This window comes from Eptesicus fuscus, chromosome 20, assembly GCF_027574615.1.
Source record: "Eptesicus fuscus isolate TK198812 chromosome 20, DD_ASM_mEF_20220401, whole genome shotgun sequence".
Lineage (NCBI taxonomy): Eukaryota > Metazoa > Chordata > Mammalia > Chiroptera > Vespertilionidae > Eptesicus > Eptesicus fuscus.
In genome coordinates, this window is record NC_072492.1 from 37,893,788 (window position 1) to 37,918,819 (window position 25,032).

At 51.4% G+C, this 25,032-nt stretch overlaps 1 protein-coding gene across 2 annotated transcripts in view; it reads right to left on the bottom strand.

Moving 5' to 3' along the window:
* PLEKHM1 (pleckstrin homology and RUN domain containing M1) overlaps positions 1-25,032 on the bottom strand; it is a 47,559-nt gene continuing 22,527 nt past the window's right edge. For both annotated transcript variants that reach the window (XM_028157053.2, XM_054709191.1), the window contains exons 6-13: positions 24,279-24,678; positions 17,282-17,552; positions 14,168-15,085; positions 11,762-11,907; positions 7,542-7,735; positions 3,800-3,863; positions 2,964-3,121; positions 1-2,150 (exon numbers count right to left, since the gene is read on the bottom strand). In XM_028157053.2, coding sequence (XP_028012854.2) covers positions 2,042-2,150; positions 2,964-3,121; positions 3,800-3,863; positions 7,542-7,735; positions 11,762-11,907; positions 14,168-15,085; positions 17,282-17,552; positions 24,279-24,678 — 2,260 coding nt within the window. In that variant the 3' untranslated portion in view covers positions 1-2,041. The remainder of the gene's footprint in view (positions 2,151-2,963; positions 3,122-3,799; positions 3,864-7,541; positions 7,736-11,761; positions 11,908-14,167; positions 15,086-17,281; positions 17,553-24,278; positions 24,679-25,032) is intronic.

Here is a 25,032-nt window from a genome sequence, read left to right on the forward strand (position 1 = left end):
TTAGAAATATCAGATCTTTACTGCAAAATCATTCAAACAACACACAGCAGCAGTTCCTTCAGTACATTGCAAAGCACGTCTCAGGACCGGGGCCCCATACTGCCAAGTTTATTGCATAAAGTGACACTTTAAATAGTGTGGACACTACTGGGGCTCACATCAGCTTTCCATCGGAGGTGAGGAGGTGTAACTCAGCTCATCTGAAAGCATCAGCAGCTTTTGGGGATGGGGAGAGCATCAGCTTTAATGCTACCAACCTCCGGGAGCGCAGGGGTGGAGCGGACTGAAGTGAGCGCCTCCAGGGTCTCACTGCTGCCACCTCCTAGGGCACCTCGTGGGATATAGAATATACTCACAGGCCCAGGCCAGGGCCACACTGCTCATCCCGGGCTGGGCTCCTGCCCACTCAGGGGTCGGGGCAGCTGGGGCTCCCATCAGGCTGTGCTTGCATAAATGCTCTGTGAGGGTGGGGTGAGGATAAGGATCCATTTCTGGTTCTGGAGGCTTTGGTGTGCTGCACAGGTGTGCACCATCTTACGAGAAGGGACAGAGGCTGTGTGGCAGCCCCTCCCCCACCTGCCTAGCACCTCCTCTGTTCTATTGCACAATTTATCCGGCTCCACAGGGCTAGACTGGTGACTCAGCAGCCAGATCACCCCAAGGGAGAAGTGGGAGTAGGCTCATCTCCTGACAGGACAGGTGGACCTTCACATGAGGCCCCCAATCTCAAGTTGAGTACAGAGATGACCAGAGGGCTCCAGGGCTGAGGGGGTGCTTGCTGGATTCAGGAGGGGAGGGGAGGATGCAGCAGAGAAACCACACCCAGATTCCCCCAAACCTCAAGGGTCTAAATATCATTTGAAAACAATGCCAACACCCCTTCAAATGGCAATGGTGTTTCAATGAAATTTCCCAGTCTCCAGCGGCGCCCCTCCTGGGCCAGTCCAGCAAAGCTGTGTGACTGCATGGCTTTGTGTGACTCCATGGACCTTCCCCCGCTGGCCCCACACATCTCAGCAGCAGGGCTGGCACGCTTCGTGAAGGACGGGTCACTGTTCCAGTGTGTGCCAAGGCCGGCCCCCGGCCTGGGCACGCTGCCCTCTCTGTGAGCCCAGACTACCTGTCCCAGCAGGGGTCAGGCAGGCAGGGGTGGGACCCCTGAGAGTGTCCCAGTGTGGGGCAGGAGTGAGGAGGGCATGGGGCTGAGGGGTGGGCCCTTCCCTGGCCCAAGGAAGATGCAAAGTGCTGACAGTGCTGGTGTGGAGTCATTCCCCTTCTCCTGCAGGGACCAGGATCCAGGCTACAGAAGAGCCGGGGGGCTCGAACACAGAGAAAGATGGGCTTTCCAGGTGGGGAGCAGGGGGCAGGGAGTAAGGAGAGGGAGAGGGAGAAGGTGGCATCAGGACCGACCCCGCCTGGCCCCATGGGCGGTTTGGCACATTGCACTTGAGCTGTTGGCAGCAAGCGTCTGGGGAGGGTGAAGGCAAGGCAGCTGGCGGGCTCTGCCCCAGGGATGCCCAACCGCCCGCCTGTCTGCAGACCAGGCCGGGGCGGCACCTGCCCGTTTGCTCGTGGTGAGAACGCCTGGATTTCCTGGGTGACTTGTATAGGGTTAAGAATAAAAAAATATTTTCTATTGAAATGGGAAGGGGAAAACCCACCTTAAAAAACTAGACCTTTTACTCAGGAATGTGGATTTGAAAATGCGCCCCAAGTCTTATTTCCACAGTGTGTGAACAGCCCTGATGGGGGTGCCATGTCAGTGAGGTGAGCTGGAGCCTGATGAGTGCAAAGTCCCCCCACCCCAGCACCCCGGACAGGGGGCGTCTGCCGGTGTCCCACCTCCTGGAGCAGATGAGGGGGGCACCAATCATCAAGGGCTCCCTCTGGAGCGCTCATGCTCCGGTCACATCTGAGAGTCTTCCTGACGAGGGAGACAGCTGTGACACCTTGAGAGAGTGGCCGGGGCTGATGGCAAACCCAGCTGCATGGCTGAGCTGAACCCTCACCCCGAGGCCTTTGGGGGGGTGAGGAGACCGGGTTAGGTGAGAGCGTTCTGTTCGTGGTACTTGCGCCGGCGGGCACAGCGGGGGCAGCCCTTCACCACGGCCTGGCAGCTCTGGTGGAAGACGGTCTTGCACTCGCCACACCTGGGAGAGAGAGGCAGGTGCTACTTGTGCGAATGGGCTGGAGGCCTCCCCTGGGGCCTGAGGCCGGCCAGTGTTCCTGACCAGAGCCCACAGCCCGGCTGTGCTCCACCCACAACCCCAGGCCCGCGGGCACCACTTCTCCGTCCAGGGAGAAGAGAGTCTTGCAGCGATGCGTACCCAAGGTCATGTGATGCATGCTGACCCTCGATTTCATTTTTTATAAATGCTGCCGAGACTCACTAATGACTTCTTGCCTATGGTTAAGATACTCTGCAGTTGAAAACACTCAGCCCAGGTCTGTTCAGGGGCTGAATGTGGGCCAGGGAACACCTACTGAAAATGAATGAATGCTCCCAGCAGTTCAGATTCCCACTCCCACATTTTGGAAGGAAGGTTTGGTGGATGCATTTGTCCATTTAGAGGCTCCTGATAATGAGCGAGTGATAACTGGGAATAAGAACAACCATGACAGGGGCAGAGGTCACCCACCAGCTGCCCATTTTGTGCTGGGCCTTGTCCAACACTCCAGGGCAATAACTCATTCAGTCCCTCCTCAACCCATTCATAGCTGACAAAACTGAGACCCCGGACGAGAGCCAACAGCATTCTGTGAGGGCTTGTGTTGGCCCCTGAGCAGGACTGGGGCTGGCTATGACTGCCCAGGGCATCAGCTGCTCTAAACAACCTCACCAACCCGAGGCACTAGCGCAGAGGGGATGTTAAGTGTGTTCCCACTCAAGGACACAGGGCCTGCCACCCTGAAATGCTGGGGGAAGGGGCGGGGTGGGGCATCTGGCTGGGTGACCCGCATACCTGACAGTGGTGTCAAACTCAAAGGGGAAGATGATGTCATGGTGGTGGCAGATCTGGCAGATGAAGCCACGCTGGGTGCACAGGTCACAGTGGTAGACATGCTGGGAGGCAAACTCGATCAGGGCCTTGAGGAATCCTTCATACACTCCCTCCGAGATCTGTAGGGGCAGATGCAGGCCGCCAGGCATTTTAGGAGCTTTTCTGAGGCCAAGGCCATCTGCAAAACGTAGCCTATTGGTGGCACCCTGCCTGAAGAACTCCTCCTCCCCCGGCTGGTGTGGCTCTGTGGTTGAGCATAAACCCATGCACCAAGAGGTCCCTGGTTCGATTCCTGGTTGGGGTACATGCCCGGGTTTCAGGCTGGATCCCAGTGGGGGCGGGGCGGGGGGAGGGTGCGGGAGGCAGCCGATCGATGTTTCTCTCTCATCTATCTTCCTATCTCTCCCTCCCTCTCTCTCAAAAAAAAAAAAAAAAAAAAAAATCCTCCCCAAATCAGGCCGAGCAGTACAGGCATCAGCCTTTGTGCAGTTGGGGATCACGGGATTGATAGACGAGGCCCAAATCCACTGTTCCTTTCCTTGAGCAAAGGAATGCCTCAAGCTCTCGCCCTGTGATCCTGGGCTTCGCTGTAGCGCCTGCTTATTCCAGGGGCACTGCGGCTCACTCACTGCCCCAGGAAGCAAGGGACGGCGGGACACCATTCCAAGGTCCTGAAACGCTGCAGACCTCTGTTTTGTCTCAGTGAACTCAGCAACACCACCCCACCTCCCTTTCTGATTTTCTCAGGAATGCGGTCCCTCTGGAGAGGTCTGGGGGAGGGGGAGTAACTCTCTCACCTGCTGGAGGTCAGCGACACTGTACTTGTGGGGAGACTCCAAGAGATAATTCCTGTGGCTGAGCCTTCAAAGAAAACACAAGAGGTCCCTTAGAAGGGTTTCCAAGCCCCAGCCAACCTGTGTTTGTTGTCATCCCCTGAGCCGGGCTAACCAGGCACAGACACCTGCCACCTGGGCGGGGTGGCGACCAGGAGCACAGCCAGCCAGCCGGGCCGGAACCTGGCCTTCCAGTGACTGACTAACACAGGCCCCTCGGCAGGTGACTTAACCTCCCCGAGCCTCACGTTTCCTCACCTGAGAAATGGAGCTGTTTGAGGGTTAAATAATTTATTTAAAGCTTTTGGCACAGTGCCTAGCACATCGTAAACAATGAATAATTACCTAACTCGAGTTGCTAAACTTGTATTGCATAATTGAAATTCGCTGAGAGCAGAACTTAAATGTTCTTACCAAAAATATTTATGAAAAATAAATAAGTAAATAAGGTGGTGGATGTGTTAATTAGCCAGATGGAAAGAATTCTTTCCCAATGTGTACATATAGCTAACAACCCGAGGTACACTTTAGATATCTTACCCTGTTATTTGTCAACTATACCTCAGTAAGGCTAAAAGTACTTTTTTAACTTAAATGTATAAAACATAAAATAAATGTCTATAAAAATAATAATGAGGAAGAGGGTGATGAAAGTTAACAGTTGGTACGAGGAACTGGGCTAAAAGCTTATATATACACTGAGTGCCCAGATTATTATGATCTCTGAATGCATAATAATCTGGCCACTCAATATATTAGAGGCCCGGTGCATGAATTCATGCATGGGTGGGGTCCGGCCAGCCTGGCCAGGGGGAGAGGACAAGGGCAGTTGGCCGGCCTGCCTGCTGGTCCAACTCCTGGTTGAGGGGACAATTTGCATATTAGCCTTTTATTATATGGGCTATACACTGAGTGGCTGGATTATTATGCGTTCAGAGATCATAATAATCTGGCCACTCAGTGTATATAAATTTATTCAACCTCACAATAATCCTTTGAGGTCAGGTGAGACAAACACTCACATTGAGGAGGAGAGGACATGGAGGAACAGAGAGGTTAGATAACTTGCTGTGGCCGCCCAGCTAGGAAGCTGCAGAGCTGGAGTTTGAGTGTAAGCGCTTGGCTCTGGAGCCTGTGTTCTTACCCGCCCTGCGGATGCCTAGGTGTCAGCTGTTGTCATTATTGCCCCCATCACGTATCAGGGACAGTGCTGGGGACAGAAATGCACAGGACGTGGCTTCTGCCCTCCCGCAGCCCTGGTCTGGCTGAGGGACAGACATTCAAGCATCTGCTTTCGGTGCCCTGTGAGGACCTGAGACCTGTCCTAAGCCCCACGGCAGATCCCATTTCAGAGGTGGGTGGGGAGGCGCAGAGACAGAGGATGAGGCTCCACCACCAACCGGGCTCTGGTTTCTACCCCGCTAATGACAGAGGTCCCGGGGGTGACATCCTGAGGGACAGAGAGGAAACACCTGCACATGTTCCCCTGGTACAAAGCCTGCCTGGCGGTGCTGTGTGAGTGTGCATGGTGCTGGGGTTCTGGGGAGAAAGATCCAATTCCGAGGAAGCCTGGAAACCTGCCCCAGGATGCTCTGAACATCCGGCAGGATGGGGCCAGACCCTGGGGTGTCTGGAATGGGGGCTTGGCCATGGCTCACTTTACAACCTCAATTAGGGCCCAGGGGGAAGCCAATCCAGGGTGGAGATGGCAAGTCCCTCCAAGCAGCCAGGCAGGCTACATGGTGATCCGCGGGGTGGGGACGCTGCCGACTGGATGCTCAGTTCTTTTTTCTTTTTTCTCTTTTTAATACACACACACACACACACACACACACACACACACACACTATTGATTTTGGTGAGGAAGGGAGAGGGAGAGATAGAAACATCAATGATGAGAGAAAATCATTGACCAGCTGCCTCCTGTGCCCCACACTGGGGATCGAGCCAGTAACCTGGGCATGTGCCCTTGATGGGAATCAAACCCCAGACCCTTCAGTCCTCGGGCCGAAGCTCCATCCACTGAGCCAAACCAGCTGGCGCTGGACGCTCAGTTCTTTATGTGGTCTCCCTAGGAAAATCCAGCTTTCTGGGAACAGGAAGCCGCCATTTATCACCAGGAAAACGCTGGGGGCGGGGGAGGGGGGTGCTCAGGCTGTTCCTGAGTTGGCAGGAAGGGTGGGGCTGATTTGGATGGGGAGTCACCTCCATCATCTGCCCTCTGCTCAGTCATGGAAGCCCTGGGGGCCACCAGGTCCGGAGCCTTCCCTGTGAGCCCCTGCACCTGGGCCTGTCACACTCAGAGAGGCCTTACAACTGCAGAGGGAGGTGAAGTCAAGGGGGCGGGGGAGCTCCCCTTTGCTGGTGGCAGCCCCCTGGCTGGGTCCTCTGAGAGAAAGGAGATCCCACATCCGGGACCTGCCTATTCCTTCTCAGCCCTCCTCGTCCTCTCACCCTCCTCCACCTGGATGACTCAGTCCAAGCCACCTTTCCTCTTGGCGAATTACTACCGCTGCTGCCAAACTTGGTCTTTTCAAACTCCTGACCGGAATGCGACAGTCCCTGCACAAACCCTCCAATGGCTCCCACTGCTGGCAGAATAAAACCCAGGTGCCGTTGCTGTGGCACACAGGACCTCCAGGTCTGGCCCTGCACCCACAGTCCAGCTGCACTAAGCCCCCTGTGGGTCCTGGTGAGCCACACGCCCACCCCCCCTCCATGCCACAGGTCCCCTTAGCCAGGAAAGCCGGCCTCCCCTTCCCCTTAGTTTTCTAAGCCCATCCCCCTACACACGGGGTGCCATGTGCTGTGGTAACCGTTTTCCTGTGTGTAAGGCAGAGTGAGGTCTGGAAGCTCAAACAATACCTGCAGGGGGTCCCAACTTTCTGCCTGATTCTCATTCTTACTGTTTGAATATTATCTTTGCAAGAAGAAAAGCACTGTTTTTCCTTAATGAAAAGGCAGAACTCCACAAACGCTCAGCTCAGATGTTATCTCCTCTGGGGCTACCCTGGCCCTCTGGGCCCTGCCAAAGCTGGGTCAGGTGCCCTCTCCCATGGCACATGCCACGCGGAACCAGGGCCATCTGTCTGTCTGTCTGTGTCCCTTCCCAGACTCTAAGCCTCTTATGCAGCCTTCACCACAACTCAGGAAGGCCACGTGAATACAGGGGTGACTTGCCCATTTTACAGACAAGAAAAATGAGGCTCAGAGAAGTAAAGCGACTTCCCTGAATCACACAGTGGGTCTGAGCCCCGGCAGAGGCTCCTCTCGTGCTCTTTCTCATGCCTGTTCTGCTTCTTTTTTAAAAAAATGTTTTTATGGCCCAGCTGGCGTGGCTCAGTGGTTGAGCGTGGACCCAGGCACCAGGAGGTTGCCAGTTCAACTCCTGGTCAGGGCACATGCCCAGGTTTCGGGCTCGATCCCCGGTGGAGGCCGTGGGGGAGGCAGCTAATCAATGTTTCTCTCATGGATGTTTCTATTTCTCCCTCTCTCTCTCTCTCTAAAATCAATAACAGCATACATACATACATATATATGTGTGTGTGTGTGTGTATATATATATATATATATTAAACACATGTTTATTTATTTCAGAGGGGAAGAGAGAGAGAGATAGAAACATCAATGATGAATCATTGATCGGCTGCCTCCTGCATGTCCCCGAGGACTCCTGAGCGTGTGTGTCTGTGTGCAGGGTGCTCACCTCTTGCTGAGCTCCTTCAGGGCCCCACTTCGGCACAGGCCCAGGTAATCCCCCAGAAGCTTCAGCTGCTCCCGGCTCCTCCCGATGAGGCGCATCCGCTCCTCGTGTTCGTACAGCGATGGGTTCACCAGCTGCAGGTTGATGAGGGGTTGGGCCCGGATCTTCATCAGGAACTTCAGGGCCTGCCGGCAGATCTGGGGACACCACGAGGCAATGGGGGTGAAACAGAAAGGCCATTCAGTAAGCGCCTCTGGGTCAGGCCCTGTATTACCCACCACCCACTCAGGCTGCAGCCACCTCCAAGAGGAGCGGTGCCATTTCATTTTACAGATGAAGAAACTGAGGGTCAGAGATGAAGTGACTTGGCCTGGGCCCACGGCTCATAAACGCCAAGATCCGAACCCAGTTTATATGAGCCCCAAACCTCCTTCCGCTCCATGGCACCAGCTGCCTGCCCCCTCCCAGGCCACGCTGGGATGGAGGAGGGGTCCCTCTCCCCTGGGCCTCAGAGACCCTTCCCACGACTTCCTCTCCTCCCAGCCCCCATTTTCCTGCCTGAAGGAAATGCACTGTCTCGGGGGCCGACTCAGGAACCAGGTGACTGGCTGAGTCAGGCTCCAACCACAGGAAGCCACAGATCAGACGCAGCTTGACAAGAGGTTTCCCCAGTTCCCTCGGCTCTCGCCAGCAGCAGCACCCAGGGCTCCCCCGAGTCTCCGGGCAGAGTTCAGTGACCAATCTCAGTCTGCCCACCTGATGGGGTGTTGGAAGTGTTACCCTCAGGCCCAGCCCTAATGCCAAAGCCCAGTACTGAGCACCTGCTATTTGCTAGACACTGGGCTGAGGATCTTGACCACCTCTTTTCTTCACCCCCAATCACAACCTAAAGGGGAAGGTGCCATCATCCCCACTTTATTGGTGAGGAAACTGAGGTTCGGAGAAGCTAACGTGGCTTATCCCGCCCACCTGCAGGAAGTGGACACCAGGTCTAAACTGAGGTGTGGTCTCCTCACTGTCAACTACTGTGCAGTAGTTAGGAGTCTGTCTGTCAAGTCAGAATTGGACTTGAATCCTGGCTCTACTACTTCCCACCTTATGACCCGTGAAACTTCCTTCCTTAACCTCTCGGTGACTCAGTTTCCTTATGTATAAAATGGAAAAAAATAAGACCACTAGTCTCCTGGAATTATTTCGAGTTTAGATTAAAAAATATCCAAGTGGCCTAGCAGGTTTGCTCAGTGGTTAAGAGCATCAGCCCTCGAACTGAAGGGTGCGGGTTTGATTCTGGTAAAGGGCACGTACCTCAGTTGCAGGCTTGATCCCCAGCCCCCGTCAGGGCACCTGCGGGAAGCAACCAATCGATGTGTCTCTCACATAGATGTTCCTCTCTCTCTTTCTCCCCCTCCCTTCCACTCTCTCTAAAAAATTAATGGAGCCCTAACCGGTTTGGCTCAGTGGATAGAGCGTCAGCTTGTGGACTCAAGGGTCCCAGGTTCGATTCTGGTCAAGGGCATGTGCCTTGGTTGTGGGCACATCCCCAGTAGGGGGTGTGCAGGAGGCAGCTGATCGATGTTTCTCTCTCATCGATGTTTCTAACTCTCTCTCCCTCTCCCTTCCTCTCTGTAAAAAAATCAATAAAATATTAATTAATTAATTAATTAATGGAAAAATATCCTCGGGTGAGGATTAACAACAACAACAAAGTCTGTGTAAGCTCCGGGCACGGAGCGTAGACTCAGCCAAGGGGCTGCCATCAGACTCCGAGCTTCAGCTGTGGACCAGCTGCCCCCTGGAGGGTCAGGAATGTAACAGGGACCTCAGGAGGCTTCTGGCTTCTGGTCCCCCAAGTCCACTGGCATCTCTCGCCTCCCCCAGCAATGGACAACTCCTTCTTTCCCATTTCCCAGAGGAACCAGCCCCCAACCAATGGGCAGCCCAGTGTCCAAGCCCCTGTGAGTCAGGTCAAACTGCTGTTCCCCAGCCCCCACCCATCCCATCCCCGACCACAACTCAGCCTCAGGCCTTGGGTGAGGCTCAGATGAAATAACACAAGGAATGTGCGCTGGAAATAGCCGTGCGCTGCAGACGGGCAGGGGCTTTGTGCTCCAGGGACTGTTTCTAGCCCGCATGCTCGCGCGGAGGAGACAGACAAAGAAAGCAGCCCCAGTCCTGGCCTCACATCCTGCCAAGTGCCAGGCAGGCCTCGCAGAAGTGGGTCAGCCAGAGGAGTGACGGTGAGCAACAAGGCCCCTCACCTGAGCGCCAGGCGCTTTCTAGTCTGCATTTCCCTGTCTTCCCAAGCCAGGGATCTTCAAGAGAGAGCTGGCTATTTCCCAATCTCAGATATGCCGAGAAGAGTATTGTCATTTTCTAGCTGGAACGAGGAAGTGGCACCAGAATTACAGCAATGAATGTGGAGGTGGTGCCACAGAAATACCCAGGTGTTGTCAATAGTGAGTGTGTTTTATGGTCAAAGGGTTCTTTGCATTTGTGGTGATTTTGAGGTTTAATTTTCTCCATGTAGTTATTTAAATACTTAACATTGAAGGCATGGGTGGGGATGAGGTAACAAAAAAAACACCCCACAAACAAAAACAAAATGAAACTAACATCTTTGGGGTTCCCATCCCCAGGAGGGTAGAGGCTGGGATGGCACAGGCTCTGAGTCCCGTGCTCCCTGTGCCCTGGCGAGGACACATCCACATGCCAAGACTGCATGGACGCTGTCACGTGAACCAGGGGCCAGTGTGACCTGCCTCGGGAGAGGGGAAAGGCGCCATGTAAGGCACCGCCCGAGTGACTGCAGGGAACCGTCCCCTTTGGCCCTCACACAAGCCCGAAACGGACACTGGTATAACCCGCCTTTCCCGACGAGGAGGCGGAGGGTAAATCATCTGCTCCCGTAACACAGCCAGGAAAGTGGGCAAGCTCAGCTGGAGAGGAGGAAAGCCTGAACCATCTTAAAACATATCTCAGTTAAAAGCATTTGGTGAACATAAGAAAGTATCAAAGCTGTCATACTAAGTAAACAAAGTGTGTTATGAAACAATGTGAGTCCAGTATAATCCCAGCTTGATAAAAAAGCAGATACATATATAAATAGATGCCTGGTGTGGACAAAAAAGGGGTGCTACATCTAACCGAAAGTAAGCTCACAAGGTGATCTGATCATAAATTCCTGACTGGGCAGGTCACAGAGGTAGTCATGCCCCAGGCCTGTAACTTCTCTAGCAAAAGGCTTATCTCTGCCTTCAGCAAGCGAGGTCCATTGTTCCTGCGCATCTAGGGTAACACACCTTTGAAATGCCTCTTTTTAAACCCCCTCCTCCTAACGTGCGACCACTCTTAAGAGAGCACAGAGTTTTGTTAACCATCCTGTAATCCATTCCCTGCCTCGCTTTCTGTCACCTTCATGTAATCTTCATTATGTTCCCTCTTTAATTGCAATGTATAAAAGAAAGTGCAAAGCTGTCATTCTCTAGAGTATTTGAGGTCTTGCTTCCCAGCAATTGTCATTAGTTTTTTTCCATTGTCAGGTTCTTACATTGACAACAGAAAAGGCTGACTGCTCCAAGGGGATTTGCAACCAGCTGGCCAGACCATCCATCTATCCACTCATCCATCCATCCATCCATCCACCTACCCACCCACCCATCCATATCCACCCACCCATATCCACCCACCCATCCATATCCACCCATCCATATCCACCCACCCATCCATATCCACCCACCCATATCCACCCACCCATCCATATCCACCCACCCACCCACCCATATCCACCCATCCATATCCACCCATCCATCCATCCACCCACCCTTCTATCCATCTACCCATCCATATCCACCCATCCATATCCATTCACTCATCCATCCATCCACCCACCCGCCCATCTATCCATCCATCCATCCATCCATCCATCCATCCATCCATCCATTCAGTTGCTGGTGCCTTAAACAGCTTTGTCGTAGCCATGAGGAGCTGCAGAAAACCATCCTGAGGACCACGCAGGCACTGACAGAGCTCTGCGCAGAGGCTCTAGACCAGCACCAAGTTTTTTCTTGATCGTCTTCCCCATATCACGAGGCCTGAACCAGTGACCCTGCCTTCCTTAGATCCAATTCCTCCCAACAGATGAACAGCAGCAGCCAAGAGGGGTGGCCATTTCTCTATCATTCAGCAGCCCTGTGTGGCCACGATAGCCTGGGCTTGGGACTCACCGGGCGCTTGGTGAGGTCCCAGTTGTGGATGATCCTGGCCGGAATCACTGAAGCATCGTCTTGGTGGCAGATGTCACAGTAATAGAGGCCAGAGAAGGCACAGAGCTTGGGTCGTACAAATGAGAAGCCGATCTGCCGGGAGCAGCCTGGGGAGAAGGAAGGACATTGGGAGAGTGAGCAGCGGCGGGGCCAGAGTCAGCTCCTGAGTAACACAGAAGCAACCACGGTGGACAGGCCTGCTACCTAAGGAGAGTATAAAGATAAAAAACGGAGAGTATAAAGATAAGAACCACCACCACTCAGAATCAACCCCACTAATTAATCTTTACAACACAACACTGTCATTTTACCACTGAAGGAACGGATGCAGAGACTTGTCATCACACAGGGATGAAGTGGCACAGCCAGGATTCAGAGCTGCGTTGTGTTGCTTCTAGAGCCTGCATTCTCTCATAACTAGCTGCCTCCTTCCATGTTCCCCCTGCTTGCTCACCGATGTCAACCTCCTCTAGGTCTGTCCCTCACGGGGGCCCAGACAAGGAAGCAACTAAGTCAGGGCCTTGCTAGTCGGGCATAGGGAGTGGACAGGAAGGCAGTAGGAGGCAGGGCCTGGAGCCAGTTGGAAGCGAGATGCCTCAGGACAGAGGTGGATGCCTCAGGACAGAGGTGGGGCCCAGCCTCAGCGCCTCAGCTGGAGGTCCCTCCGAGTAGGGAGCAGAGGGAGAGTCGCTGTGCCCAGGCAAACAAGGGTCTGGCTCAAATCTTGAGCACCGTGCCCAGAGTCCCTCCGGCCTCAGGACTAGAAAGGCCGGTTCCTCTGCTTACCAGATGCCGCATCCTGACCTTCACGGAATTTTTTGCCGGGTCCCCTTTCAGTATCTGGGCAGCTACTACTGGCTATTCTGTGGGGTTATTACAAAGTTTAAATGAGACAGGCTTTGAAAGTGCCCCACAAACCATGAGACACAAGCCAAATGGCTGTGATGGGTGTCCGCCGCACAGGCGGGGAGGAAGCCCAGGCTCCCCAGTTTCAGTCTTGCCCAAAAGCTGGCGAAGGCTGGCGGGTGGCAGGGACAGTGAGAGCTGTCCCTGCCAGCATTCATTCACATCCACAGTGTGAATCACCTCAGAGGGGGTGAGGGGGTGTGCTGGTGGAGGGCGGAGGATGGGGGGGGGGGGCTTGAAGAAGTTTTCAGCAGGAAACTGCTCTGCCTTCCGAGGGGTACTGACCGCAGGCCACTTCCTCCCAGACGCCCGAAGCAGGCTTTCCCCTCCAGTCCCACAGGCTCCGCCCGACAGGACAGCTCCTAACCCGCTCGCAGCCGCAGCCGCAGCTTTGGCACGCTGCAGCAGGCACGCCACTCAGTTCCCTGGGAGCGCCCCGGGTGATGGAAACGGCTGTTGGGTTGGGAGGGAAGAGCTAAAGATGGAACATGAGCAGCAGAATATCAGGCAGCCTTGAAAACAAGGCAGCAGAGAGGGCCTATGGGGACCCGGCTAAGAGCAGAGCTTCTGGGACCAACATGGCTGGCCCTCAGCTGGCTCCGCCACTTGCTAGCTGTGTGGACCCGGGACAGGTTCTTATCTGCCCTGTGACTCAGTTTCCTCAGCTATAAGTAGAGATAATAGAGCACCTGTCCCAACAGGGTGGTTGTGAGGATTAGATGAGACAATTCAAATAAAGCATCTGGCCAGTACCCAGCACAGAAGAATTAGGTTTGGTGATGATAATGATATAGCAGATGCACTGGCTTGAAATAATACCCATACGTATTTTAACTAGAAAAAAAAACCAAGTTGCAGAACAATATATATATATATATATACCGCTGTGCTGTCCAACATGGTGGCCATGAGACACGGGTGCCCTTTTAAGTTTAAATCCATTTCAATGAAATAAAGTAAAAAAAAAAAAAAAAAAGTAAAAAATTCCGTTCCTTAGTCACACCAGCCACATTTTACGTACCCAGAAATCACATGTGGCTGGTAGCTACTGTATGGGACATTTTCATCAGCACAGAGAGTTGTATTGGACAGTATTGAGTAGTATGAGCCCATTTTTGTAATTTAAAAAAATTGTGCCCACTTGCAAAAATATCTGCTCCAACATAATACGATAATGTTCGAATACGAAGGGAGGGGAGCGCTTAGCTCCCCGGAACTCCCTGGGTCTCACCTCGGAGCAGTGGCGGGAAGGGCAAGGGAGGGGCTCCCACAAGCAGGGGCACCTGCTCACTGGGAGGTGCAGACCTATTCGCTGCAACAGCTGCAAATAGCTTCATGTGCAGCAACACCCCAGGGGTGGGATGGGCCACTCGTGGAGGGCTGGCCGGGAAGGGGTGCCGAGCCTAAGGCAGCAACCCCAGCGGAGGCAGCGGGCTGGGGGTGGCGGAAGGGCGGCGGCACCTGCACAGAAGCAGCCCTGGGAGTCGAGGCCCTTCTCGGTGGGGATGGCCACCAGGTACTGCAGCAGGAAGCCGTGCTCCCCGGTGGCGAACCTCAGCACCTCCTGGCAGTTCTCGTCCAGACTGCCGCCCAGGGTCACGGCCTCCTCCGCGGTCTCCAGGTAGGACGCCAGCACCTTGCGCACCAGGTCCCTCCACAGGGCGGCCTCCTCGGCGCTGCCGGCCTGCAGCTTCAGGATGGCCTTGGCCGTGACGATTTTGAAGAAGCACGGGCCCCCGAGGCTGGTGTCCGGCAGGATGTCTCGGATGGTCTCCACCCCATGGCTGTCACTTAGCATCTTCTCGTCGTTTTTCACGCGGAAGCACTTCAGGGCCTCCAAGGACAGGGAGAAGATACAGGGCGTCCAGGTCCTCTCCGTGTGCAGGTACAGGAGGGATTCTTTAATAGCGTCCGGCTCGGGGACGTGGGCGGAGGACCAGTCCCACCGCGTGCCCGGGAGGGATGCGGGCTCCGTGGGGTCCGAGTGGGAGGGGGGGCCGCCCGGGGGGCCTTCGGGCAGGTCGCTGGGCTGCTCCGGGTACTGGATGTTCACCCACTCCTCCTCCTGCTGGGGCCGGCACTTCTGCAGGGCCTCCCGCACCCGGTCCAGCCAGTCCTCGGCCTCGTCCTGGGAGGAGGCGCGCAGGGTCAGCTTCTTGCCGGAGAAGACCAGCTCGAAGCGGCCGTCGCTGTGGGCCGGCCCCACGGACTCACAGCGCAGCAGCGAGCAGTTGTCCACGCAGGTGCGCTCCTCGCCGCTCAGGTAGAGGCGGAACTCTAGCGGGGAGAGCTCGCAGAAGAGCTCCTTCCAGATGCCCATCGCCCCCCGCCGCTCCACGGTGCCCAGCTTCATGAGACCCCGGAACGGGTTGGACAGTCCTGCGGGCAGAAAGAGGCACTTCAGACGATGGGCCTGTCCCTTTGTCCCCCAAGAAAAAACGTGCGGGCCCGAGGTCCTGTAATGGGTGCGGGGAAATGGCCATCAGAATACCAGCCAGCCACTTGGCTCTGAGGGGAAGGCAGCCGCTGCAGGGACATGATCGGACATATTTTAAACGGGGGAGTCATCCTGGCTTCATAGGTTGAAGGACAACGGGGAGAGAGACCGGTTAGGAGGCCATCGCCATCACCCAGGCCAGGGATGCCGGTGGATGGGAACCAGGAGGTGGTGGAAGACTCTGGATATGCCAGCAGGTTTTGCTGACGGATTTGATGTGTGATGTGAAGGAAAGTCAAGGGTAACTCCAAGGTTTTTAGCCCAGGCGTCTGGGAGGATGGAGTTGGGCATTTTATGAGCTGAGAAACATAACCCCATAGGACATTTTTATCAGCATAGGAAGTTGTATTGATTTACAGAGAGGAAGGGAGAGGGAGAGAGAGTAGAAACATCGATGAGAGAGAAACATCGATCAGTGCCTCCTGCACACCCCCTCCTGGGGATGTGCCCGCACCAAGGTACATGCCCTTGACCGGAATCGAACCTGGGACCCTTGAGTCCGAAGGCGACGCTCTATCCACTGAGCCAAACCGGTTAGGGCCCCATAGGACATTTTTATCAGCATAGGAAGCTGTATTGAACAGTATTGAGTAGTAGGAGCCCACTTTTGTAATTTAAAAAAATTGTGCCCACTTGCAAAATATTTGAAAGGGGACCATGCCCCTGCTCCAAATGATCATGTTGTAATTAGGAGAGAAGTGGGTTTGGAGTGGAGAACCGGGAGTCATTTTTGGACATGTCAATTTTGAGAAGCCTATTAGACATGCATGGAGCCGACGGAGATGTGAATCTGAGGTTCAAGGGCGAGGTCCACGCTGGAGATAAACACTGGGCAGTTGTTGGCATAAAGCCCTTGAGAGTAGGTGAGATCAGCTGGGACATGGGTGTCGACAGAGAAGAGGACCCAGGACTGAGCTCACCTTCTCCAACATGGTTACAACCATATCACATCGGCTGACAGAAAAACCTACAACAGTGGTTCTCAACCTTCCTAATGCCGCGACCCTTTAATACAGTTCCTCATGTTGTGGTGACCCCCAACCATACAATTATTTTCGTTGCTACTTCATAACTGTAATTTTGCTACTGTTAATGAATCGTAATGTAAATATCTGTGTTTTCCGATGGTCTTGACCCACAGGTTGAGAACCTCTAGCAGGGTCGCCTAAGACCATCGGAAAACACAGATATTTACATTACGATTCATAACAGTAGCAAAATTACAGTTATGAAGTAGCAACGAAAATAATTTTATGGTTGGGGGTCACCACAACATGAGGAACTGTACTAAAGGGTCGCGGCATTAGAAAGGTTGAGAACCACTGACCTAAAAGAAGCCAGCATGGAGACCAGGGCCCCAGGAACCTGGCCAGAATTCTCTGCTGGATCACTGCAAACAGAAAATGAAAGAAGGAGGTGGACTCTAGGGCACACTTTTTTGCTTGTTTGAAACAGGAAGTTCATTTATGAAGGTTATAGAAAAATTAGTTATTAGTCCATTCTGGACTTCACGGGAGTGGGAGGGTGTGGAGATCAAGACAGAACCAAGAGTTCCATATAATAAGGCTTATAGGGTAGTTTCAGGGAAAATAGTTTCCATCTCAATATATGATACAGTAGCCTAGCTGGTGTGGCTCAGTGGCTCAGGAGGTCAAGGTCTGATTCCCCGTCAGGGCACAAGCAAGGATTGCAGGCTCGATCCCCAGTGTAGGGCAGGCAGGAGGCAGCCGATCGGTGATTCTCTCTCATCATTGATGTTTCTCTCTCTCTCTCTCCCTCCTCCTTCTTCTCTGAAATCATTAAAAATATATTTAAACGTGTGTGTGTGTGTGTGTGTGTGTGTGTATGAGATACAGTATTTTTGCACTCTGTAGGCAATTTTGGGCATTACTTTTGGAGACTGTATGAGAAAATATACATAACGCTTTTCCTGCAATGCTTTCTTGAATTACTCATCATGGGATGGACATTCTCTTGTGAGAAGACGCCACCCAATTGGTCCTGGGAAAGAGGACGTCAGAAGGGCTTTCTGAACGGCGTGCCCCTGCGGTGAGGCCTGGAATGCTGCAGCCACCTACCCATCTGCCTGCGATGCACCACCCTGAAGTTCTTATGCTCCTGCGTGGTGGCTGCCGGGCTTTTCCTGCTTCCTGGAGAAGGCACACAAGCTTTGTCTAAGGCCCCCATGGAGGAGCTTTTTCTGGGTCCTTGAGAGAAATGCCTGAGAAGACACGGCCTGGACTCTGGAGTCCCTCTGGGAGAAGCTACGGAGCCGTCTGAAGGACTCTCTGGAGGTGGTTCCTGGGGAGGCCGGTAGAAGTCATCTTCCGAGATCCAGCTCCTGCTTTTCTATGGAAAGAAGTAAAGACACAGGCTGTTTTTTAAGTTTTTAAAAAAACATCTTAATTGAGATATGATTCCCAAATCATAAAAATATATTTAAACTGTATAATGCAATAGTTTTAGTATATTCACATAATTGGGCAACCATTACCACTAAGTTTAGAACGTTTTCCTACTCCATTAAAAACAACAACCCTTTCCACCCTAGCCAGTCTGGTTCAGTGGATAGAGCATCGACCTGCCAGGATCAAGCCTGCAACCGACGTACATGCCCTCGACCAGAATCGAACCCAGGAAGGACCCTTCAGTCTGCAGGTCGATGCTCTATCCCTCAAAAAGATATGCGGAAATCCTAGCCCCCAGTACCTCAGAATGTGACCTTATTTGGAAATTGGGTTATTACAAATGCAATTAGTTAAGATGAGGTCATACTGGGGTATGGTGAGCCCTTCATCCAATGTGACTGTGTCCTTATAAGAGGAGAAAGACACACACAGAGAAAGAGAGAGAATGCCAAGTCAAGATAGAGGCACAGAGGAATGTGATGGAGGGAGGGACTGGAGCGATGGGTATACAAGCCAAGGAATGCCAAGGATTGCTGGTAACACCAGAAGTTAAGAGAAAAGCATGGAACAGATTCTTGAATCCCAGAAGGAATCAACCCGGCCAACATGTGGATTTTGGACTTCTAGCAGAGAATACCTTTCTGTTGTTTTACACCAGTTTATAGTACTTTGCTGCAGGATCCCTAGGAAACAAATACAATTTGCAAATCATTTCTCCAATTCTGTAGGTTGTCTTTCCACTTTCTTGATGGTGCCCTTTGAGGAACAAAATTTTTAAATTTTGATGAAGTCCAATTCGTCTGTCTGTGCCTTTGGTGTTGTATCTAAGAAACCATTGCTTAATCCAAGGTCACAAAGATGTACTCCTGTTTTCTGCTAAGAGCTTTAGTTTTAGATCTTAGAATTGGGCCTATGATCTACTTTGAGTTAATTTATATATATGGCGTGAGGAAGGGTCCACCTTTATTTTTTTCTATCTGGGTAGTCAGTTGTCCTAGCACCATTTGTCTAAGGGATGCAGAGTTTTTCGGCTCTGCTTCTAGGGTTTGAGATAAGGGAGGCATGGGGGAGAAGGATCCAGAGTTCTCACTGGCAACCCCTGCTTCTGCTCCCCACTTCAGAGCAGGCCCCCTAGGGCCCAGGCGGCCTACCCTACTCTTCCCCTTCAGTTGCTCTCTCTCCGAGTCTGAAGCTGCTCACTGGCTTTGAGAAGTGGAGTGGGTCTGGGGTCAGGGGCTTGAGGGAACGAATTCTAGTGCCCCCTTCACCCCCCACTATTTCAAGTGCTCCCAGCCTTTCTGTGCCTAAGTGTGCAAGAGCAGAGGCAAGGAAGCCGGCTGGGCCACCAGACATGTCTGTCTACACAGAGGAAATGAGTCACACAGGGGGGACCAGCCCAGCTGTTTTGTTAAGTGCCACCAACCTCAACCTGACATTGCTATTTCCAACCCCTAAATCAAGACTGCCCTCCCTGCTCCCCTAGACAGTGAAGGGGAGTAGGACTGGGGATTCCCCAGAAAGATTGGTTTAGACCCGTGGTCGGCAAACTGCGGCTCTTTGGCCCCTTGAGTGTGGCTCTTCCACAAAATACCACGGCCTGGGCGAGTCTATTTTGAAGAAGTGGCGTTAGAAGAAGTTTAAGTTTAAAAAATTTGCCTCTCAAAAGAAATTTCAATCATTGTACTGTTGATATTTGGCTCTGTTGACTAATGAGTTTGTCGACCACTGGTTTAGACAATTTAATTCACTCAGATGCTATAAGACTCCTTTCAGCCAAGAGTGAGAGTTCTGAGCCAGGAGTTTTGAGGGGAGGCTCACAGAGCTGGGCCTCAGGGCTTCCTCTGAAAACCCTCAGACTTGGCAGGTGCTTCCTTCTGCCAGTGGCAGGACAATGTGTCAATGAAGGTGGCTACAGGGGACCATTTACAACACAGGACTCTGAACAAAGCCTGCCTGGGTCATCGGGACTCAAGGCGCACACACCTCCCAGCCCCTGCTAATGGCCCTACTGGGAGAGACCACTATCCCTTGAGACTCAGCTCAGCGGTCATCTACTACCTCCTCCTGGAAGCTTTCCTTACTCATCCCCACCCCACTCCCACCCCCACCTGGGTTAGGAAGCCTCCATCCCACCCGGGGCTCCCATGGAGTTCTGGACTTAGCCCCATCCTAGCGCCTACAAAGCTGTTCGGAACAGTCATTTTGATTTGTGCCTGGCATAGAGTTATAACAGATGAAAGAACAAATCTTGACTTTCCAAACATCTTTAACATAAAATACAAGGGTGAGGTGAGGGAAGTGGAAGGAAGGAGACAAATGTGGATTCTGAGATGATGTATGTTCACTGGTGAGGGCTCCTTCATCCGCAGTGGAGAGGGAGACGAACTGGAAATGGTCAGACGCACTCCAGGGACCACAAGGTTAGCCACCAGGAAATCATACTCTCGGGGAAACCTTTTGTTCTCTTAAGCAACGGAGGAAAAAAAAGTGGGAACACTGGGTCCTTGGAACTTCTGCACATGGAATTGGACCAAGCCCTGTGGCTGTGCCCCACGCCAAGGCCTCCAGTTATAAAGCAGAAAGGGAGGTAGGGGAGAGGAGCGCACCACTGTCTCCCGTCCCCCTCTTTCATGCCACCTTCCTACAGCCTGCTCACTCAGGTGCCCATATCTGGCCAGTTCCCTGCCCCTTCAACAGTGAGGGGAAATCACCATTGACCAAGAATCTCAGCCAGAGCAGCACCTGCCACCAGGGACCCAAAGCACCTACCACTAGGGACCCAAAGCACCCCAGGAATGCCACCTGGAGTTATTAAAGGCATTAGGACACTTTATACAACGGTGAAATCCAGAGAGGAGTCTGGCTGAGGAGTGAAGATACCAGGTCAGTGTGAATAGGCGGGTCACACAGTGTTGCCCAGTGACTAGGGAGTGGGGGAATGAATGGATCCACAACTCCCCTAAGGAGAGGTGCTTTGATTCCATGTTACCAAGCAACTCTCTAGCAACCAGTCTCCCCTGCAGGCCTGGTTCCCCCCAACTGCCCTCCCCTGCAGGCCTGGTTCCCCCACAACTGCCCTCCCCTGCAGGCCTGGTTCCCCCACAACTGCCCTCCCCTGCAGGCCTGGTTCCCCCCAACTGCCCTCCCCTGCAGGCCTGGTTCCCCCCAACTGTCCCCCCTTGCAGGCCTGGTTCCCCCCAACTGCCCTCTCCTGCAGGCCTGGTTCCCCCCAACTGCCCTCCCCTGTAGGCCTGGTTCCCCCCAACTGACCCCCGCTGCAGGCCTGGTCCCTCCCAACTGCCCTCCCCTGCTGGCCTGATCGCCCACAATTGCCCTCCCCTGCTGGCCATCTTGTGGCGGCTATCATGTGTCCACATGGGGGCAGCCATCTTTGACCACATGGGGGTGGCCATCTTGTGTGTTGGAGTGATGGCCAATTTGCATATTACCTCTTTATTATATAGGATACTGTAGATCAAAGGAAAAGACCAAACTATAGTCCCAGGTTGTATGTATAGGTAAATTGCACAGTTCAGTGAAAGAAGCATAAGAGTATATATTGTATGATTCCATTTTTAACAAGTTCAATGACAGGAAAAATGAATCTATGGTAGTTTCCTTTGGTGGGCTGGAAATGTTCTATATCTAGATATGGATGGTGGTTACAGAGTGCATATCACATAAAAAAAACTTTTTAAAAAGGGGAAAAAATAGTCTTTTCAACAAATAGTGCTGGTAGAACTGGATATCTATATGCAAAAGAATGAAGTTGGACCTCATCCTTATACAATATACAAAAATTAACTCAAAATATACCACACATCTAAATGTAAGGACAAGATGCCCTAGCTGGTTTGGTTTAGTGGACAGAGTGTTGGCCGGTAGCTGAAGGGTCCCAGGTTTGATTCCAGTCAAGAGCACATGCCCGGGTTGTGGGCTGGATCCCCAGTAGGGGGCGTGCAGGAGGCAGCTGATAGATGTTTCTCTCTCATTGATGTTTCTAACTCTCTATCCCTCTCCCTTCCTCTCTGTAAAAAAAATCAATAAAATATATTTTAAAAAAATAAATGAAGTCCTGTGGTATTCCAAAAAATATATTTTTTTTTCAAAAAATATTTTTAAAAAATTATTATAATTATTAACCAATGTCACCCCAATAAATTCAATAATATGTTAAAAACCCCAACCTATTATTACTCAGTAATAAAAAGACAGATAACCCTGGGCAAAGGTTCTGATTGATATTTCTCCAAAGAAGATACAGAAATGACAATAGCACATGAAAATATGCTCAACATCGTTAGCCATCAGGGAAATGCAAATTAAAACCATAATGAGATGCCACTTCTAATAACAACAACAACAAGAACTATTGATGAGGATGTAGAAGAATACACTGCTGGTGAGAATATAAAACGGGGCAGCTCCTTTGGTTACCATATGATCCAAAAATTCCATTCCTAGGTCTGTATCCAAGAGAATTAACAATATATGTAATAAATAAATAAATAAATAAATAAAAAACAAAAAAAGTATGTCCACCCAAAAACTTGTACATGAATGTTTATTGTAGCATTATTCATAACAGCCAAAAAAGGGGGAAACCCCCCCAAATGCCTTTCAACTAATGAAAGGATAAATAAAATGTGACATAAGCATAAATGGAATCTACAATGGAATAGTATTCAGCAATAAAAAGAAATGAAGTAGGGATAGATACATCCTACAATATGGATGAACCTTAAAAACATTGTTAATTGAAAGAAACCAATTGCCAAAGGTTACATATTATATGATTCTATTATGTGATATGTCTAGAATAGCATATCTATAGACAAAGCAGATTAGTAGTTGCCAGGGGTTGAGGGGAGTAAGGTAGTGGGAGGGAGAAAGGGTTGGAGAGTGCCTGCTAATGGGTAGGGGATTTCTTTTATGAGAGATAAAAAGGCTTTAAAATTAGTTTATGGTGATAGCTACAAATCCGTGAATATACTAAAAAAAAAAAAAAAGAATCTATAATTTAATCATGTGAACTTAAAATGCACTAAAAGCCCTAGCCAATTTGGCTCAGTAGATAGAGCATTGGCCTGTGGACTGAAAGGTACCAGATTCGATTCCGGTCAAGGGCACATGCCCAGGTTGTGGGCTGGATCCCCTAGTGGGGGGCGTGCAGGAGGCAGCCGATCAATGATTCTCTCTCATTGAAGTTTCTATCTCTCTCCCTCTCCCTTCCTCTCTGATTAAAAAAATAAATAAATAGCCTTAACCAGTTTAGCTCAGTGGATAGAACGTCGGCCTGCGGACTCAAGGGTCCCAGGTTCGATTCGGTCAAGGGCATGTACCTTGGTTGCGGGCACATATCCAGTAGGGAGTGTGCAGGAGGCAGCTGATCGATGTTTCTCTCTCATTGATGTTTCTAACTCTCTATCCCTCTCCCTTCCTCTCTGTAAAAAATCAAAATATATATATATATATATATATATATAAATAAATAATTTTAAAGGCACTAAAGCTGTTTTAAAAAGGGTACATGTGTGTGCCTCTTTCAGTTTGTTTCATGGCCCTGGTCCCACCCTGAGTTATAGGATCTGGAAGTTACAGGCCAAAGGAGAGATGTGCATGGATGGTGAGGATGTGCATGATGGTGCATGAAATGTAAGACCATGCACCAACATGAGCCCCAGGCTGCAGCTGGGACAAACTCCAGGCTTCCTGTGTCCAGGAGCACACGTGCATAGATTCCTATCTGCATTCCACGACACAAGAACAAACGGAAATAGCCAAAGAGCTTGGGTCACAGCTTTGACTGCTGCTCCACTGGGCCAGTACTTCTCAAGTCACTACCATGGCTCTCTCCAGGACATTCCCAGGATTGACTTCCCTCGGGTTATCAACAAACTGAATTGGCTTATTCTAGAACAGCACCGTCCAATAGAAATACAATGTGAGTCCTATATGTCACTTTAAATGTTCTAGTAGCCACATTTTTTTTAATGTAAAAAGAAGCAGGTGAAATGAATTTTAAAGTTTTATCTAACCCAATATATAAAAATATTTTCATTTTAATATGTAATCAATAAATTATTAATGAGAAATTTTACAGTCTTTTTTCCATACTAACTCTTCCAAATCCAATGTTTGCTTTCATAGCTTATCTCGATTGACACTAGCCACATTTTAAGTGTTCAATAGTCACATGTGGCTAGTGGCTGTCAAATTGGACAGCACAGTTCTAAATTTGGATCATGTTGCAAAATGAGTATTTTCAAAGGAATTATATAAAAATATCAATTTATTAATAACAAGAATTAAAGGGGAAACCAAGGTTCAGTGAGGTGAAGTTCCTGGCCCAAGGCCTTAAGTTGCTCAGTGGCAGTGCTTACGAGCAGAGAGTCTGTGGTCAAGTGAGAATTATCTTCTCAGAAGGCTGATGCGAAGATGACAAGAGATAACCATGGGAACTGATGGGCACGGTGCCCAGCTTATCTCCACTACTCACACACCAAGAAACATCAGCTCCATCATCACGAGGCTTTTAACACTAACACCACCCAGAGAGAGGGGGTAAATGGGAAGAAGGCAGAGACCACTTGGGGTCATCAAGTGGGGAAACCCTGACTTGGAGACCTTTTTCCAGACCACCCCCAGAACAGCCTGAACCACTCACCGGACTGGTGGGTGAGGAAACCATGAGGCTCCGCCCAGCTCCGTCATCCACCGAGGGCCTCTGCTGGCCATCCCCTTGGCCGACTGCTCTCACAGGACTAGAAGGCTGCTGGTCTGAAGCGCTCCTCCAGGGGACAGCTTGGGCAGTGCCCAGATGCTGCAAGCCCGGGATGCCAGGTGCCAGGGAAAGCGGTTCCTGCTTGTGGCCACCATCTGCAGCCCCAGAGGCTGCTTGGGCAGGGAGGGGCTCTGCAGGCGCCTCAACGTGCAGGTGTGTGCTGGTGTCGAGGCAGAGGCCGTGGAGGGAGAGTGAGGCCTGTAGTGTGGGAATCTCCGTTTCTCGGCTCAGTCCGTTGGTTGGCACAGAGTTTACCTGGGCTTTGTTGAATTCAGACAACACCCTGGAAGTTTTCAAACAAAGAAACCTGTGTGACAGGCTGTCAGCTAGAATGCCCATGGCTACTGGGGCAGTGGTAAGAATGGAAAACTGCTGTTTTGTGATTTAAGAAGCAACACTCTTTTTTAAAAAATCCTCACCTGAGGATATTTTTTCCATTGCTTTTCAGAGGGAATGGAAGGGAGCGAATGCAGGGAAGAGAGAGAGAGAGAGGGAGGGAGGGAGAGAGAGAGAGAGAGAGAGAGAGAGAGAGATTGACATCGACTGGTTGCTACAAGAACTCGAGACCTTTGGTGCCTGGGCTGACAGACACTCAAATCACTGAGTCACACTGGCCAGGGCGAAACACTCTTCATCA